The sequence below is a fragment of the Podarcis filfolensis genome, assembly GCF_964270895.1.
Source record: "Podarcis filfolensis genome assembly, chromosome: 15".
Classification (NCBI taxonomy): domain Eukaryota; kingdom Metazoa; phylum Chordata; class Lepidosauria; order Squamata; family Lacertidae; genus Podarcis; species Podarcis filfolensis.
Window position 1 is genome coordinate 37763856 of NC_139618.1, and position 19587 is coordinate 37783442.

At 46.7% G+C, this 19587-nt stretch overlaps 1 protein-coding gene across 2 annotated transcripts; it reads right to left on the bottom strand.

Moving 5' to 3' along the window:
- Positions 1-1448: 1448 nt before the first annotated feature.
- On the bottom strand, positions 1449-15264 carry LOC310750584 (prolactin-releasing peptide receptor-like). 2 transcript variants are annotated; one of them, XM_083588998.1, is made up of 4 exons: positions 15154-15264; positions 12567-12596; positions 9023-9912; positions 1449-3932 (listed from the first exon to the last, which is right to left on the bottom strand). In XM_083588998.1, the coding sequence occupies exons 3-4, from the start codon at positions 9439-9441 to the stop codon at positions 3299-3301; spliced, it is 1053 nt and encodes a 350-aa protein (XP_083445124.1). In that variant the 5' UTR covers positions 9442-9912; positions 12567-12596; positions 15154-15264; the 3' UTR covers positions 1449-3298. The 2 variants fall into 2 exon arrangements, with proteins under 2 accessions (XP_083445124.1, XP_083445123.1); XM_083588997.1 differs by lacking the exon at positions 12567-12596.
- Positions 15265-19587: the final 4323 nt, after the last annotated feature.

The following is a 19587-nucleotide window of genomic DNA, read 5'->3' on the forward strand; positions in this document are numbered from 1 at the left end:
GCAGAGACACATGCAGAAGTATGAAGTGACAAAATCCAGACCCACTGGCAGTTCTTTTCAAACTAGCTTAAAATAGACCTTTGGTTAATATATAAGAACCTCTTCTCTGCGTATTCTTTATGTATTGAATATGCAAAGAACCGTGAATCACAAATGAGGCACAGAAAGAATGAGTTGGTTATCAGAGATTTGGTAGCTGCTTTGGGAGGGAATTGATAGTTTTCTAGTTGTTTTATGGAGGGTAATATATGTGCTGTATGTCACTTCTAATGGCCATTACCTGGAAAGGTGACCAATAAATATCTAAAATAAATAAACACGGTTATCTTTTTATTAACCCCCTTTCTGTTAAAATTGCTCAGAGCCTATTTAGCATCTCTGCAGAGAGAGCTAAATACCTCCTGGATTAGATCTTAGATGGTCTAACCTCACAGAGGTCAAAGCTTTCACTGTGTACACACCATACAGTGGTACCTCGGGTTAAGTACTTAATTCATTCCGGAGGTCTGTTCTTAACCTGAAACTGTTCTTAACCTGAAGCACCACTTTAGCTAATGGGGCCTCCCGCTGCCGCTGCGCCACTGGAGCACAATTTCTGTACTCATCCTGAAGCAAAGTTCTTAACCTGAGGTACTATTTCTGGGTTAGCGGAGCCTGTAACCTGAAGCGTATGTAACCCAAGGTACCACTGTACATTTAAAGCACATTCCTCCCCAAGAATCCTGGGAACTGCAGCTTACTCCTTCCATAACTTCAGTTCCCAGAACTCTTAACAAACTACCCTTCCCAAGATTCTTTGCGAGATGCATTAAATGATTGGTGTGTACTATTGTACTCCCTCATTTAATAAATCTACCTTTTAGCTGGCACACAGAAGCACAGAAAACAAAGCTTGACTTGATTCTAGTTACCAGGAGTGTACCTAGGAGTTGGGCCCCTGCCAAGAATCACAGGCCCAGGCAGGTACAAAAATCGCACCTCTGGCTCAGAGTGGCTAGGAACCCACCCAATCCCACAGGCTGCTCCTCCACCACTCCGGGCATACACATGACATCACGTGTGTGACACAGACGTGTGACATCACACACGTCAGGATGAGCCTGTGAGACCCAACAAGGCCCTCTGCTGCTGCGGGGAGACCCAGCAGGGCCCAGCCCCTCAAGATTGGGGGGGCTCAGCCCTATCCCTGCATACTGAGGGCGGGGGCGGCTGAGCTGTCCTTAGCCCCATAGAGTTGGTTCCTATGATAGCCCAATAGTAGAGCACATGGTTCAGTCTTCAGCATCTCGAGATAGGGGCTAGGAGAGACTTCCTGTCTGAAACCCTGGAGAGCCGCTACCAATTAGTAGTGCCCCTCCAGATGTTATTGGAGTCTAACTCCCATCAGCTCCAGCCAGGATGCCCATTGATTGAGGAGCATAGGAATGGCACTCCAGCCATATCTGTTCCTTGGTGTAAACAGTACTGAGCTGATTGGAGCCGTGGTCTGGCTCGGTGTAAGGCCCCTTCTTGTCTTCCAATCCATGGGTTCTGCAGTTCCATGTTTCTACCCTAATTTAAGAACGCTTAGACAAATTTATGAAAGATAAGGCTCTCAATACCTACCCCCTCTTGTTTACCATCTCCAGCATCTGACGCAGCATGCCTCTGAAAACCAGTGGCTGGGGAACATGACCAGGATATGCTTATGTCTTGCTCATGGGCATGTGGTTTGGCCACTTTGGGAACAGGATACTGCACTAGATGGCTCTTTGCTCTGACCCAGCAGGGCTCTACTTAACGTTTGCAAGGATCTAAGCAGCAACATATACAATTATCTTTTCTGTGAATGCCCCTGAAGCAATCAGAAGTCATCCAGCATGTTTTAACGGTTGCCCTGTAGGAGGGCTGAAAGAGAGCCATCCTTTCATGCCTTTGTCTTTCTGACATTCAGTACCTGCTCTAGCAAAGATATCAACACTTTTGTAAATTGTGTTCAGTAGAAAGGGAGGGATGAGTCAAAAGCAGTGGAACATACGTCATTACGGCTGGACTGCTTCAGAAGTGAGGTGTTTATGCTGGCTGTAATCTGATTAGAATGTAGTAAGAGCAATCACACATTCCCAGAGAGGAAGAAAATCAAGTTATGTTGCATCTGCAGGATGTGGGAAAGAGCTGGAAATATTAAAGGCGGCACACGGCTGCTGAAGCCTAAAGGAAGATGGGATTATTTTGTAAAGCCCTAAGATTAGCCGTGTGATTATAGTAGGTAGTATATTAGGAATTGTCAAGAGAAACTACTTAAAACATGAGCCAAAGCATTTTTGTGCAAACGGCACAGCATGCAATGAACTGGAAATATAAGGTTACAGGTAGGTAGCCGTGTTGGTCTGCTGTAGTTGAAACAAAATTAAAAAAAAAAATCCTTCCAGTAGCACCTTAGAGACCAACTAAGTTTGTTATTGGTATGAGCTTTCGTGTGCATTGGTATCTGAAAAAGTGTTCATGCACATGAAAACTCATACCAATAACAAACCTAGTTGGTCTCTAAGGTGCTACTGGAAGGAATTTTTATTTATTTGGAAATATAAGGGTTCAAGGGCCTAAAGAAAATAGAATCACAGATTTGTAGGGCTGGAAGAGACCCCAGGGGTCACCTAGTCCAATAGCCTGAGGAGAATTCAGCATTCTCAGTTGCCACAGAATGCTGTGTAACTGTTTGGGAAGGGTAAGGAAATGGGGGAGAGGGAACTGGGTGGAACCTGGCTGACTCTAAACGGGAGCGCTTCACATTGCAGAGTCTCATCTGCCGTCACCTTCATGTGTGTATATGCTAATAGATCATTGTATATACTAATAATGGACTCAAAACAGCACCTAAAGAATTATCCCTTCCCCAAAAAAGGTCTCCCCTCCTTCACAACAGTCCAATGAGGACTGAACATGCTCAAAAATGAAGAAGCGGGGATGAAATGGAATATTCTGGAAAATGGTATGCCTGGCTGGCTGGCAGCCTGAACAGAACCACTCCATATTGCAACATCTCATTGCAGATTCTGTCTGTGTGTATGTTTGTGTTGTGTGCATGCACACATGTGTATGAAAGAGGGAGAGATGGAAAAACAATTGGGTGCTTTTAGGGTTTTCTCTGGGAGAACCTTTCTCCTACAGAGGCGGTGGACTTTTTGCTCAAGAGGCTTTGCTCTTCCAGTTCATAAGACTGAGCTTTGGTGGGCTAGAGAGTGCAGATCTTATGAGCTAAGAACAACTAATCCCCCCACCAACTAACTGCCATGGATCCTGCTCCAAGTCCAACATGTCAGAGCATTACACTGACCGCTACACAGTTATTGGTGGGCATGATCTTCTGCTTGAAGGTGAAGACCTCTTTCAATCCGCTTCGGAAGCGATCGTGCAGCCAGGCATAGAGGAAGGGGTTGCAGCAGGAAGAGCTCATGGCAAACCAGTGGCAGAGCAGCTGGATCAGAAGGAAGTAGTCCTTGTTGATGAGGTTGATGTCAATGTCACGGAGGACGTTGAAGACGTGGATGGGGAGCCAGCAGATGGCAAAGGCGGCCACCACCAACACAAGCAGGCGGAAGATCTTCCTCTTCCGCAGGCGGTCGAACTCTGCCTGGTTCTGCGTCGGGTGTCCAGGCACAACGCGGTTCTTCAGCTTAATGGTGATGCAGATGTATGAGAGGGAGACGGCCGAGAGGGGGAGGATGTAGGTGATGATCAAGGTGCTGTAGGCGTAGACCAGGCGCTCTTTCCCCTCTTCCATCCAGAACTCCTCGCAGATGGCAAAGCCTTCCTTCTGGAACTCCACATGGTAGGTGTGGGCAATAGCAGGGGCCACCAAGGCACCCGAGAGCAGCCAGATCCCACCAATGATGTACACGCAGGTAGTAAAGGAAATGCGCTTCTTAAGGAGGTGCACGGTGGTGTAGTACCTAGGGAAGAGACGAGAGGAAAGACAGTGACATCCCTCCTGCTGCTTTCTCTTACGAAAGCCCTCCGGATATCATTGGACTCCCATCAACCTCAGCCAAGCACAGCCAAAGGACAGGGAGGATGGGAGTTGGAGTATAGCGATTTAGCGCTTCTGCGCATGCGCAACCGTTGAAACCTGGAAGTAACCCGTTCCAGTACTTCCGGGTTTCAGCGGTCCGTAACCCGAGATATGATTGTATATGAATGAAACTGCCTTATCCTGAGTCAGTTCATTGGTCCATCTAGTTTTGTACTGTCTACTCTGACTGGCAGTGACTATCCAGGATTTGGGGCATGGGTCTTTCCCACTCCTACCTGGACCCCCTGAGGACTGAACCAGGGATCTTCTACCTGCAAAGCAGATTCACCGCCACTGAGCTATGCCCCCCCCCCCAGCTCCAATGAGAGAGAGGATAGCTCCTTATGATTAAGAATACTTAAGATCAGTGGCCAACAGCTGCAACCTCAAACCAGAGGGAGCCTGCCTACAGGAGAGCAGCCTGGCTTCCCTTGCAGAGTCTCCTGTTTTAATTCTTTTACAGTGGTACCTCGGGTTAAGAACTTAATTCGTTCTGGAGGTCCATTCTTAACCTGAAACTGTTCTTAACCCGAGGCACCACTTCAGCTAATGGGGCCTCCCGCTGCCGCCGCACGATTTCTGTTCTCCTCCTGAAGCAAAGTTCTTAACCCGAGGTACTATTTCTGGGTTAGCGGAGTCTGTAACCTGAAGCGTCTGTAACCCGAGGTACCACTGTAATGGGATTGTTTTAATTTTGTATTTTATATATGCATGTTTTTAAATCTCAATGGGATTGATGCTTACAATTTAACATTTATGTAACTGGTTTTTATATTTTGTAAACTGCTTAGAAGCCTGTTTTGGCATATATTACTGATTTATTGGGTCTGTTTTATAGATTATTGCATGGCTTTTATTGTAGCGTTCTTTTTCCCCCTGGTTTTAAGATATGCTTACTGCTCTTAAAATTTTGTAAGTTTCTTGGAAACTCCTTATATGTCAAGCCACTAATAAACTGAATAAATAATGCTGATAATAATTAAGTGGCATATAAAATAAACTAATAATAATAATAACAATAACAATAATAAAAATGTATTTTTGTAAAAAGGTAGGGCAGCATGGTCTCCCTTCCTGACAAAGAATTCTCGAAAGCTTGCTATCCTACCATAATCTATGCTGCCAACACAGTCCATAAGACCATCAGCCACAATGAATGATCCCCAAGGTCCCTTCCAACTCTGTAATTCTATGTCCTATGTCTTGAACAACTTAGAGGAAGGGTCAGAGACAAATGCAACAGTAATCTCAGGTACACTCCCTGGTTAATGCAGCATGCTCACTGTGAACAGCAAAACCCCTTACATATCTTATACATGTCTACTTGGGAAACCACCCTACTGAGTTCAGTGGGGCCTATTTACAGGGATGCAGGTGCAGAACTATAGCTGCTGGCTGCCTTCTCCAAACAGCACTTGCACCATGTTGGACATCTTTGATGGTTGGACTCAGATCCTGGTAGAGTTCCCCACCCCCACCCATCCCTGGCATGGGCCATAAATGGTTTCTGTTTTAGAGCAACGCTGGCAATATTGCAGTTCAGCAATAACCACCAGAACCACTAAGAGTACTAGCAAATGGCTAATGATCAGCCCCAGAAGATTCCAGGGCTGGACACAAAAGCAGCAGAAGGCCCCTGTATTTAGTCAAACATACTGTTCCCCTTGCTTTGATTTCAATAATATTCCATTTCTATGCAAGTTAATTAAACAAGAAAGGACTGTCACAAGGCAAAGCTGGTGATGGAAATTATGGCCTCCCACCCCAGAAAAGCTCCACTCCTCGGGAACAGCAATTATTCCATCAGAAGCTTCGTTGCTGAATTAAGCCACGTGGGAAAGTAGCTATTGTGGGGGAACGAAGTAACACAGACTTTTATTTCCATTCAGCGGGAAGACTGGTATCGAGCAGAAGGGTTCCTACCAGCCTCTCCAGAAACACACCAACCACCCAGAACACTCCTTTAGATCTGACTTTTCCAGATGTGTTTTCCCCCCGCCCCCTCTGAAGTGTGCTAAAGCTTGGGCTTTGAGAGATAAAGTCAAAATGTGCCTTGAAGCCCTTTGGAACTTCAACGAGCTCAGTGAGAGGGAAGAAGAAAAGCGTCCCTGTATCTGCCTGTGTCAGGTGGAGCCCAGGCTTCTTGACCTCAGGGAACCTTTTTACACATGCACCCATCTGCCTAAGAACACATGTGTTGCAGAGCATTCCTTGGTGCAATTGAGGGCGCAGTCTCCATGCGCTCCAGGCCTATTGGGCTTAGCTGTCCCCTGGCTCAGGCTTTGCATGCACCATGCTGAGAATGGGGCTACAGCTCAGTGCTGGAGGGCCGGCTTCGTCCTCTAAGGCCCAGAGCAAGTGCACCCAGCTTCCCCAAACACACACACCTACATGTATGTGTTCCGTAGTGGCACCCTGGCTATAGAATAGCTTCTCCAAAGATGCTTGCCTATGGTGCCTGGTCTTTTCAGTGCCAGGCGAAGACACTTTTATTCACACAGGCTCTTTAATCGTGTTTTAAAATAATCTCGGGCTGTTGTAACCTACAATTCTCAGAGTGTTTGAACTGTCAATCCCTTTTCTTGGGGAACCATGGGAATTGTAGTTCTTTGTGGGGAACAGGGATCTCCCAAGAACTCTCGGCAGCTTTAGCAAACTACAGTCCCCAGAATTCTTAGGGGGAGCCATGGCTCTTAAAGGGGTATCACCTAGACAGCATCTTAAAAAGTAGAGACATCACCTTGCCAACAAAGGTCCGTATAGTAAAAGCTATGGTTTTCCCAGCAGTAATGTATGGAAGTGAGAGCTGAACCATAAAGAAGGCTGATCGCCGAAGAAGTGATGCTTTTGAATTCTGGTGCTGGAGGAGACTCTTGAGAGTCCCATGGACTGCAAGAAGATCAAACCGATCCATTCTGAAGGAAATCAGCCCTGAGTGCTCACTGGAAGGACAGATAGTGAAGCTGAGGCTCCAATACTTTGGCCACCTCATGAGAAGAGAAGACTCCCTGGAAAAGACCCTGATGTTGGGAAAGGTGGAGGGCACAAGGAGAAGGGGACGACAGAGGATGAGATGGTTGGACAGTGTTCTTGAAGTTACCAGCATGAGTTTGACCAAACTGCGGGAGGCAGTGGAAGACAGGAGTGCCTGGTGTGCTCTGGTCCAGGGGGTCACAAAGAGTCGGACACGACTAAACGACTAGACAACAACAACAACAATGCTTTAAGTGTACTGTTTGGACAAGGCCACAAAGAGTCACTGCCAGTCAGTGTAGACAGCACTGAGCCGGGTGGACCAGTGGTCCATTAAAGGCAGCTTCCTATATTACCATTGCCTACTAGATTTATGTTGCCATGGAAACATCCTATCAGAAAGATATCCATGCCCCCCCCCGTTAGCTTTTACATCACTGTCCTGCTTTTCAAAGAGAAAAACTGCATTCAGCCACCTGAACAATTTGTTTCTCTGCAGCAAATAAACTATCATAATATTAACCAGAGGTTGGAAATTATACCCAGCAGTGCAAAAATACCCCAAAGCCCTAGCAGGCAAAGACTTCCTTCTTTGATTGCTGAGAAAACTCAGCGGCAGCTCAAATAGGCATCATTCTCTGGTCTTATCCTGTTGGCTCAACTAGACCCTCCTGGGGAGAAGAGTGGGGACGAAATTAGCTTGTTCGCCTACTTGGCTCGTCACAAGTTAGAAACATGATGAGAGCCTGATGGTCCTGCAGTGGGAAAGGGCAACTGTGAGGTACTGAGGGAAGATGGTTCACAAAGTGGGAACGGCAAGCAGCCAGCAATGTCTTTGTGGTTTGGTCCCAAATTGGAAAGACAGCAGGAGAAAGTACCCACTTAATGTCCACTGCCCTGTAACGTCCCTTGGGTTGGTCAAGTTAAAACAGTAGGGCATCTGCAGAGGGAAGAGATGGGCTCGTTTGCAATCATCTTGATATAAGGGCCAGTTTCTGTGAGGAGCTGCAGCTCAGGGGTTACAGCGCAGGCTTCACAAGGTTGCAGAAGGTCCCAGGCAGGGCCAGCCCACCTATGAGGTGGATTGAGACAGCTGCTTCAGGCAATGGAACCCTGTGTGGCTGCTCTTGGCAGCGCCGCAGGAGAGGTGAGGAGAAACAGCAGCAGTTGTGGCTTCCAGCGAGATCTCACAGAGCTCATGTGAGATTTCATGAGAATTACACAGGGAGATCTCACCGAAAGTCACTGCCATGCGACCCTGGTAAGTGAGGCTTTGGCAGGCAGGCAGCAGGGGGACAGCACCTTCCTGTTTCGCCTCAGGTGGCAGAATGGGATGGTATGGCCCTGGTCCTAAATTCAATCTCTCACATTTGCAAGTAGGGCTAGGAAAAGCTCCCACCTGAAACCTTGGGGAGCCTCTGCCACTTTGTGTAGAGCTCATTTCCCCAACTTGTTGAGAAAAGGCTCAGCTGGATTTCCTCCCGAAGGTAATTACATCTCTTTAATGAAAAGATGAGTTTAAGATGCAACCCACTGGGCTGCAACAAAAGTGCAGAACTTTGATGGAAAACATTTGTGACTGATGACGAACAGCCTTCTGTCAAAGCAGTGGCTGAATGCAAGCCCTTCTGAAAGGTCCTAATGCATGGGTAGGCAAACTAAGGCCCGGACCGGATCCGGCCCAATCGCCTTCTAAATCCGGTCCGCGGACGGTCTGGGAATCAGCGTGTTTTCACATGAGTAGAATGTGTCCTTTTATTTAAAATGCATCTCTGGGTTATTTGTGGGGCATAGGAATTTGTTCATATTTTCTTTTTCAAAATATAGTCCGGCCCCCAACAAGGTCTGAGGGACAGTGGACTGGCCCTCTGCTGAAAAAGTTTGCTGACCCCTGACCTGGAGCAATCTGGAGCTATCAAAACACACAGTGGTCTGGCAGCAAGGATGGGAATGGGGATGGGGATCCAAATCTGGATGAATCATTCAGGAAGCAGTTACCTGTCCACTGCGATAGCCGTGAGGGTGAAGACAGAGACATATACCGTCATAGGCTGCATCAGGAACACAAAATAGCACAAGAACTTCCCAAAGACCCATCCCTGGGGGTTGAAGGCATATGCTAGAGTAAAAGGGACACAGGTTGCACACATCAGCATGTCAGAAAAGGCCAGGTTTCCAATGAAGAAGTTGGTGACATTGTGCATTTTCTTAGTCTTACAGATAACGTGGAGGAGGAGATAGTTCCCAAAAATGCCCACCAGCACAACCAAAGTGTAGCAGGGGATGATCAGAGGCTTGAAAGACTGGATCATCTGCACGCCGGTAAACTGAGAAGTGGAATTGGAGCCGTTTCTGAGCTCAACCTCATAGGTGCTGCCGTTGGACGGGCCATGGTCCCAGCGACCAGCGGATTCCATCAGTTGGTAGCAACCAGGGACTGCACTTAAAAACACAAGGAGGATGGAACTGCAGTGAAGCAAGTCTTCTGAAGTTGGCTTTGGGGCCACCCTGTGTGCACAGGGCCCTGGATGACTGACTCCTTTATTTTGTTCAGGGATGAAAGGCTGGTGTATCTATTGCACAAAAGGAATACTGGGTTTAGCTTGTCTGGTGCCAGAAGACATCTTCTATTTCTCATGCAAATCTGTATTCACAGGCTGCCCTTTGAAGAGCTTACTTCTGCAGCATTCACAGCTTGCAGGGCAGGATGAAATGCTTTCAAGTTTGACTCACTTACGCCCATTAAGCTATAATGTATCCTCCCCCACTTTGATGCCTTTCCATTTTCTTCTAGGTTGCCTCCGTTGCTTCATCATTATTTGCCTCTTGTGTTCCAAAATTGCAGCATTGCTACTACTTTTCAGGAGAATGACTGGTTCCACTGGTGTCTGAGAGATAAGATAGGGAAGGAAGGGAGGGAAGGAGGTTTAGAATGACAAGGAATCGGGTAAACAGCTGTCCCCTAAAGACAAGCAAACTGGAAAGCATCCTAAAAGGCATGACAAGCCCAGAGAGATGTTAGATGCTTCAGGATTTTGCCACAAAGCAATTGTAGTTTGGTAGGAAACATCCCACTGTGAAGTAGGGGTGTGTAAATTTAGCATTTTAGCATTTAGCATCGGTTTAGCATTTTTCAAACCACAAGTTCAGTTCTCTACATTTCGACATCAGTTTGTGATTTTAAAAGAAAGTCTGGTGAAAATTCAACAGCATTGTACTGCAAATTTATCCCAGTATGCACATTTTTGCAAAGCAATTTCCCCCTAGTAGAATGCATTTTGCGTGTTATTTCCATGGATCTATCCATTTATATGCACACGTTACCCTAGTATATGCACACATTACCGTACTTGCTTGGAGAAGTGCACCACAGCTATTGTTTGGAAAGTGCTAATCAGGTATGCTCTCCTTTAAATGCAAATGGAATTAAATTTCTCTCCCATCCCTAAAGTGGAGTCAGCTCTCTGAGAGCTCTTAAGGCAAAACAGCAGCGAAAATACCGTATTTTTCGCTCCATAGGGCGCACCGGACCATAGGGCGCACCTAGTTTTTAGGGGGGGAAATAAAGAAAAAAAGAATTATTCCCCCCCCCAGCCCCAAAGAGCAAAGAAGCCAAGACAGCTGTCTTGGCTTCCTCTTTAGCCGCGCACAACCTCTCCAGCCGGGAGAAGCTGCGCGCGGCTTTGTTTTTAGCCGCGGGGCTGGGACGGAGGAAGCCCGCGGGGCTGGGACCTGAGAACAGGCAGCTATCCGCAAGCCTTCGGAGCCCGGCAGGAACTCCCACCAGGCTCAGAAGGCTTGTGGATAGCTGCCTGAAGCCGGGGGAGCACAGCGGCAGTTGGCACTGCGCTCCCCGGGCTTCATGCTGCAGGCTGCTATCCGCAAGCCTTTGGAGCGCTCCGAAGGCTTGCAGATAGCTGCCTGAAGCCTGGAGAGCGAGAGGCGTCGGTGCGCACCGACCCCTCTCGCTCTCCAGGCTTCAGCGAAAGCCTGCACTCGCTCCATAGGACGCACACACATTTCCCCTTCATTTTTGGAGGAGAAAAAGTGCGTCCTATAGAGCGAAAAATACGGTAACTGTTAACTTTATTACGGTGTAATTTTTTTATTTTGTCAAGTAGCGCTAGTGCACGTTCCATCAGCCCAAGGATTTCTGCTTGTACAGTGGAACGTTCTTTCCCAGCACCCCACTAAATCTGTTCTAAGGGTTCCCCCAACCGCTTGGAGCAGAGTTGGGGAGGGTATAAGGTGTATGTGAAGGGAGGAGAGAGGTGAAGCCCACTGCGCAAGCAGAAATCCTTGTGCAGATGGAACAGGTTAGTTGAACATTACCCAAAGGCTCAGCTATGAAGCACACAGGGTGCCTTTTCTGTGAGTTGCTATCTTTCAGATCTGTTTCCCAGCTTTAAGGATAAAATTTGATAGGAGCCTGTAAGTAGATAATGGGACTAGATGTGAGGCAATAAAGTGAAGCTCAATCTAAGATACTGCTGGTGGGCATATGAACATTAAAAGCTGCCTACACAAAAGTGAGACCATTTGCCCATCTAGTTCAGTACTATCTGCACAAATTGCCAGGGCCAGCCCTATAATGAGGCAAAGTGAGGCGGCTGCCTCGGACAGCAGGTGCTGAGGGACAGGGAGGAGACAGCCATGAGTGCCATGTGGCCTGCCCTGTACCCACTATGCTAGCCTGCTGCCCTCCAGCACAATGAAAGGTATTTTCCTTTCACCAGTACTGGGGTAAAATACAACTGTAAATCTGTATGTACCTTTGGGAAGGGCGCCATTGTGGCCTTTGCCTCAGGCAGCAAAACATCTTGAGCCAGCCCTGCGCATTGTCCACAAGTCTTCAGGGTTTCAGACAAGAGATGCCAGAGCCTGGCATGCTACTGATGTGTTCTGCTACTGAGCCATGGCCCTTCCCCAGTTTGTCTTCCCCTGAGAAGTGTTCACAGTTTGGCAGTGCTCACAGATTCAGCTTATTCACAAGAGAGCCCAGCAACAGGGAGCCCCTTTCATGAGAGCTATCCATGCTCTGGCATCCTCCAAATTAGACTACTGCAATGAGTCCTATGTGAGAATGCCTTTGAAGACTGCTTGGCAGCTGCCAGTTAGGACCACCTACATTGGGTGTTCGAAAGCATGCCAAGTGCAAGTAGATAAATAGGTACCGCTCCAGCGGGAAGGTAAACGGCGTTTCCATGTGCTGTTCTGGTTTGCCAGAAGAGGCTTAGTCATGCTGGCCCCATGACCCGGAAGCTGTACGCCGGCTCCCTCGGCCCATAAAGCGAGATGAGTGCTGCAACCCCAGAGTCGGTCACAACTGGACCTAATGGTCGGGGTCCTTTTACCTTTTACATTGGGTGTATCTGTCCAACATTTAAACGGTTAAACAAACTCCTATCTATTGAATGGGAGGCACAGAGGTCCCTGCATTGCATAGCAATGAATGCATGTAAAATACACAAATACTTTGGGGAAAGGAACACAGATCAATGAATCAGACAAAAAGTAAGGGGTAGTAAACAGAGTGCTTTACCTCTTACCACGCTGCACTTTACTACTCCACCTGTGAATAAAATAAAACAGATAAAGAAAAGCCTTTCTGCATCTCTCATAACTCTAGGACACACAGACATTTAATGAAGCTGAATGTTGGAAGAACCAGGACAGACCAAAGAAAGCAATTCTTCATATAGTGCACAGTTAGACTATGGAGTTCGCTGGGAAGAGGAATCAACTGTTAAACCACTCCAAAAATTGTAGCAGGGTCACTGACTTGCCCCCACATTGAAGGGGCCCAGCGTTGCGTGACATCATATGCACAACATCATGCACCGGGGGGGGGGGATGCCATGGGGGCTGTTGCCCCAGGCATGCAATCTGGGGGAAGCGTGAACCAGGAGATCCCAACAGGTTCATTCATTTCAGTGAGTCTGCTTTGAGTAGAACTTAGTTGGATATAACTCTTAGTGTCCAGCAGGAAGGCATCTGCCTTTTATGGGCACATTTACAAAGCCTTTAGCTGTTTTATCACTATAGTACTTTAACTAGAGCTGTATGGCATGTTAAGGGAAGGGTGGGGAATGTCGTGTTCCTCCTGGGGTAGTAGTTTGACCACCTGTGACCACCATCCTGCACTCAGCTCTCACCTGTGGCTCCTAGAAGCTGCCAGCATGTGACAATGACCACACCCCAGGAAGAACTTCAACTGGCCGGCTAAATCAGGTGAGGGTAGCCGATGGGTCTCAAACCCTCAGTGAGTGAAGGACTTCTCCTGTAGGTGAAGAAAGGCTCTGGCGGACTGAGCAAAGGTGACTAAGATTAAGTCCAACGGTCAAGAAGGCGGTTACTACACATGCTTTAGAGCCGGGGTCAGCAACCTTTTTCAGCCATGGGCCAGTCCACTGTCCCTCAGACCTTGTGGGAGTCTGGACTATATTTTTTTTGGGGGGGGGATGAATGAATTCCTATGCCCCACAAATAACCCAGAGATGCATTTTAAATAAAAGGACACATTCTACTCATGTGAAAATACACCGATTCCCGGACCGTCTGCGAGCCAGATTGAGAAGTTGATTGGGCTGCATCTGACCCCTGGGCCTTAGGTTGCCTACCCCTGCTGTAGAGGGTGGTGAAGGGCAGATGGGGCTCATCAGCCTGGGAAGGTAGCTCATCTAGGAGAAGGAAAATTCTGGTCCTAAACCTCCACCGCCTTGTGGCTATACTCATTCATGGGAATGGCTCCACCACTGCTGCCTTGCAGCACATCTTTGAGTGAAGAAAATGCTAAGCAGAAACCCCACACAAATTCAGAGTCCCTAAAGACGATTGGATGGCATCTTGTATGCCTCCTTCCAGCAGCTCCTGCAGCCAAGCTGGTGCCAAACCTATTGCTTTCTGTTCCTTTGGAGCACATCAGCAAGGCTGAGAGGAGGGGTCTTCTAGTCTGGGCAACCCAGGACCTCCATACACACTGCCCAGGCTTGTACCCCAGAGAGGTTACTTTGGTGCTGCTAATGCAGCAGAAACAACATGGGGGCAGCAGTTACAGGTTCCCTGTCTCTGCAGCCACAGCAGGCGCTGTGATTCTCCAGAGGTTTGACTTCACCCCTGGTGGCACACTCCATTGTCTCTTGAGACAGATGGATGCCAGCAACAACTTTAACTGAAACAGTAACTAGATGGTCATGCTTTACATTATTCAATATGCATACAGTTATAGAGAGCAGCTACATATGATATTGTAGCATATCCTTAAATTTGGCTTCATTTTATAAAATGGAAAACAGAATTTTGCTCTGGGCACAGAATCCTACAGAAGGCAGCTCAAAAAATACATCTTCCTTCCACCTCATGCTGAGTTGGTACTGAATGTTGTTGCTTTCTCCCCTAATAAATGTCATGAAAATCTTTTCAGAATGGAAGCACTATGAGCTACAGGAGGTTGTTCAGAAAACATTTCCGAAAGAACATTAAATATTTTCCCAGCTTGATCCTGAACAAGGTTGCCAGAAGCAAGCTTTGTTGAGTTTAGTGTGCTTACATTGCCGTCTCAGACTTCTTTACTCAGAAGTAAGTCCTTTCAGTTTCAATGGGACAGTGCTTGTCCTTAGTAAGCGTGCATGCCTATGATTGCAGCATTAAGACCCAGAACCTTTGTTTTCCATGGTCCACTGAGGACAAAACACCTACTTTGAACCTCTGTCCAAACACACACACACCACCCTAAGAAGGAACACCAAAAGACAAAAGCAGAGTACTATGAATGGAAGGAAACAAACTCTCATTTTCAGCCCCTCCTCCCCTACAGACGCTAGTGCTTCTACTTGCCAGAAACACTATTTCTGAACTACATTCTTTACTTTCTGAACTTTTGGAAGACTTTCTACCAACAAGTTTTCTAAAAACAAAATGGACACTATAACCCTGCAACACTTCACCACAAAGCTTTGACATCATTTTAAGCAAGTTCCTTTTAAAAAAATATTATTAATTGGCTCCCAAACTTGAAACGAGGAGAGAAAATGAAAATAAAGAGGGGGTGCTCTTATTGCCTGGGATCAATTTGGCATGCATATGTTGCAAATAGGAAACCATGCAGTTTTTTCTTTCTTTCTACTGACCTGAACAAGCAGAGCCAAGTGAGGATAAGAAGACAAGCTAAGAATTCCTAGCACACAGGGTCTGTGCAAGAGAAAGTGTGTGCAAGCAAGAGAGAGAAAACGTTCAGGCTTTATCCCTCCTATGTTCCAAATGTGTACTGTACTCTCTTCGCTTGGTGGATTCAGGTCTAAGCAAGCTTTCGGTTCACCAGCCCCCTCTGCTGGTTCCTCTATCTTCTTTCTCTCTACAGTTTTTCTAATACGTAATGGCATTCTAATCTCAGAAAATCATAGAATAGTGGAGCTCAAAGGGATTTTGAGGGTCATCTAGTCCAACCACCGGCAATGCAGGGGAATCTCAACCAAAGCATCCATGGCAGATGTTCATCCAACTTCTGCTTCAAAGCCTCCAAGAAAGTTCTCCCTGATGTTTAGTCGGAATCTTCTATCTTGTAACTTGAAGCCATTGGTTCAGGTCCTGCCCTCCAGAGCAGGAGAAAACAAGCTTGCTCCATCTTTCTTGTGACAGCCCTTTAGATGTTTGAAGATGTCTAACATCTCTAAATCAAGACGATGCACAGGTGGAGAATGGATGGCTATCAGGTGCTTACCTGTCACCCAAGCCTGTCCTATTTTCACTTGTTACTGGTCTCCCACTAAGTTAAAACGCAGGCAATAACTGGCAGCAGAATCACTGCCTGTGTCGTTTGTTTGTGTGCTGAACTACTGTTTATTTCTTTTAATTAGAAAAATATCCTTCCTTTTCTAAGGTTCCAAGGATGATGCCAGGCAGGTGTTGAGCAGGTCATCAAATCAGGAGGTCTAAGGACTTTAACCATATTTGATTGCAGTCCTCTTTATTCAGCAATCTGACCATCTTCTTCTTTGGCGATCACTCGTAGCCGAGTAAGATTGTCTTCCGTGAATATGGTCTTAATGGTGTGTGTGTCCGTAAGTGACTGTGGAGGCCAGTTCTGGATCCACACGTCCTTCCACGGTGGGGACATAGGTTTCCGAGCAGGAGTTGATCCCGTGCCTTCCTCTTAGCACATTTCTCCCTTTCATCCTGAGTTTGAGAGTCTTCAAAGTCCATGGCACCTTTGGTAAAGGCTGTTCTTCAATTGGAGCGCTTGTAGGCCAGTGTTTCCCCATTGTCTGTGTTTATACTACATTTTTTTGGATTTGCCCTTTTGTTGACTACCAGCATTACACTTTCCATTTTTAAGTTCGGAATAGAGTAGTTGCTTTAGAAGAGGCTATTCTCCAGTTGGAGCACTCCAGCTGGAATGATCAGGTATAGATTTGCTTGCATGCTTTCCCTTAGTAAAGGTAAAGGGACCCCTGACCATTAGGTCCAGTCGTGGCCGACTCTGGGGTTGCGGTGCTCATCTCGCTTTATTGGCCGAGGGAGCCGGCGTACAGCTTCCGGGTCATGTGGCCAGCATGACTAAGCCGCTTCTCGTGAACCAGAGCAGCGCACAGAAACGCCATTTTCCCTTAGTAGATCTGCACAATAAAAGATCTTGTCCAAATTGAGGATCCTGGCTGCAACCTTTCTTGCAAGGCACTTTATTTGTAGTATTTATTTGTTCATTAAAATATAACCTGCCTTTTAGGATAGTTGCCCTCTAGGTGGCTTCTATGTACTATTTTCCAACCCCCCCAACCCCCCCCCCATAAAAGCAGCCATAGTAAGAAATTCTGCCACCTCTGGATTGTTAGTGTTTTGTGACAGGGATTTTATCATATACCAGAAATGTAGGTTTGCACAATTAAAACAGATTAATGTGCTTGCTGGGACAAATCTATGTTGTCCCCTAGGGAAGTGACTGGGAAATGCCCTAAAATATGTGAGATAAGCAACCGATTGATGAGATGGCATGGTATATCTGTGAAAGCAGATCAGGATGAAAGCTCATTATCATATAATTTTCCCACAAGCAAATAAGAACAAATGCATAGTAAAACACCATATGACATCCATGTAAATGCAGTAAACAGGTCGTCCAGAAGAACCTCTAATCAAACCAACATAATACAGTGGTACCTCTGGTTACGTACTTAATTCATTCCGGAGGTCCGTTCTTAACCTGAAACTGTTCTTAACCTGAAGCACCACTTTAGCTAATGGGGCCTCCTGCTGCCGCCGTGCCGCCGGAGCACGATTTCTGTTCTCATCCTGAAACAAAGTTCTTAAGCCAAGGTACTATTTCTGGGTTAGCGGAGTCTGTAACCTGAAGCGTCTGTAACCCGAGGTACCACTGTAAGTAAAGATAAAGGGACCCCTGACCATTAGGTCCAGTCGTAGCCGACTCTGGGGTTGCGGCGCTCATCTCGCTCTATGGGCCGAGGGAGCCGGCGTACAGCTTCCGGGCCATGTGGCCAGCAGGACTAAGTCGCTTCTGGCGAACCAGAGCAGCGCACGGAAACGCCGTTTACCTTCCCGCCGGAGCAGTACCTATTTATCTACTTGCATTTTGACATGCTTTCGAACTGCTAGGTTGGCAGGAGCAGGGACCGAGCAACGGGAGCTCACCCCGTCGTGGGGATTCAAACCGCCGACCTTCCGATCGGCAAGTCCTAGGCTCTGTGGTTTAACCCACAGCACCACCAGCATCCCACGAGGTACCACTGTAATACCATTTAAAACATGTGAAACTTTATAGTCAATTACGGTAAATATCTATAGAAGTGCAAGAAGTTTTACATCTGAAATAGAGGGGTCTTTATGTGAGCATTAAAGTTCAGAAAAGAAAAAAAAGCTGCTTGCACTCTCCCTGGAAGAAGAGGGTTTCATAGGAGTGGAGCATTACCAGAAGGACCCTCTCTTCCTGGACCACCAATCTAATAGCAGCAGCATTAGTAATAATGAAATTCAACAGCCCTCTTTTTAGAGTGAATTTAATATCACATCCTCAGTGCATCTGCCGTTTTTCTTGCCTCTCATACCCAGGAAAAGTATTTCCCTTTTAAAAAGAACGCTTATCCTTATGTGAACAGGAGCAGAACAAAAGCTGTGCCAACAACTCCACCACAGCCAAGCACATTGGCTTTCTTCAGACTTTGTTCCTTATGAGGAGTTGCAGAGAGAGATTAGGAGTGAGCTTTTACAACAGCAGTCGCTGCAGAGGGACAGAATTAGCCCGGGAGAAATTCCAAAAGCTACTTTTAGCCTATGGCTTCTTCATTATCACCAGCGCCCAACGGGGCAAAGGCATTAGTGTTTTCTTCCACATTAAAATGTTCATCAAACGCTCCAACGGTGTTAATTTGTGCTACATGTACCTCTTGCCATCTTGCATGACGTATGCAAAGTACTTGAAGGCTGTTTCTCACTCAGGAGACCATAACCAGCAAAAGGGCGCACTTTGTTAATTCTGCTTCCCATGCTAATCTCTCTATCCAATGCCGCTCCCTCCCCCCGCATAAAAACATTCTGCAGGGTGGCATCTGCAACAAATAATTTATATTTATATTTCTGTAGCGGCACTCATCTCAAATGACTGCATGGCCATTTCCAGCAAGGAATATTCATGAGACAAAAATGACATGTAATGTAAAAATGAGAACGGCAATGCAGGTATCTCTTTGTTTTCTAATAGGAGCCCGTACACAGAGAAGCTCCCATTTTAGGTACAGCTGAAACGCACTACTTTGTGTGGTGCTGGCAGCAGCCAGCAGAAGAAACTGCTTTTGTCACAAAAGGGCCCCAGTCACATAAGTGCACCCCCCCACTAGTTCATTGCCTATTCACAAGCTTTGATTGTGAGGGTGTCATTTTGGGAAAATCTCATAGGGAATACTGTATTTTTCGCTCCATAAGATGCACCTGACCATAAGACACACCTAGTTTTTAGAGGAGGAAAACAAGAAAAAAAATATTCTGAACAAAACAGTGGATGTATGATTTTTGTGGTTCATGCTGTGGCCACAGACATGTGATCTGATGGTGAATTTGGGGTGACCCAATGTAAAAATCCTGAGGATCCATGGGCTTTTACCTCTCCCCTCCCAAGCAGCCTCTGCTAGCGTCCCTTATCTCTCTTCCGATCCCACGGATCAGCTGTTTCCTTTCAACACTTCCTTCCCTCTTGTTTGCCTTAATGTCTTTTCCTTAGCTGGAACAGTTTTTTGCTCCTCCTTTTCTTCTAATTTCTCTCCTTATTGCTTTAGTCTTCCTGTTCCCGCCCCCTTGGCAAGTTTGCTGTCTTCACCTCCCCCCTCCCATGCAGCCTCCTTGATCTCTAGTGTCCCTTATCTCTCTCCCCGATCGGCAAACGATCAGCGGCTTTGTTTCAACACCCACTTCCCTCTTTCAGAAAAAAAAGCATGATCTGCTTTTTGCCCCTGGGCAATTTGGCTCCAGGGACCACACATTCACTCCTTAAGACGCACAGACATTTCCCCTTACTTTTTAGGAAGAAAAAGGTGCGTCTTATGGAGCGAAATATACGG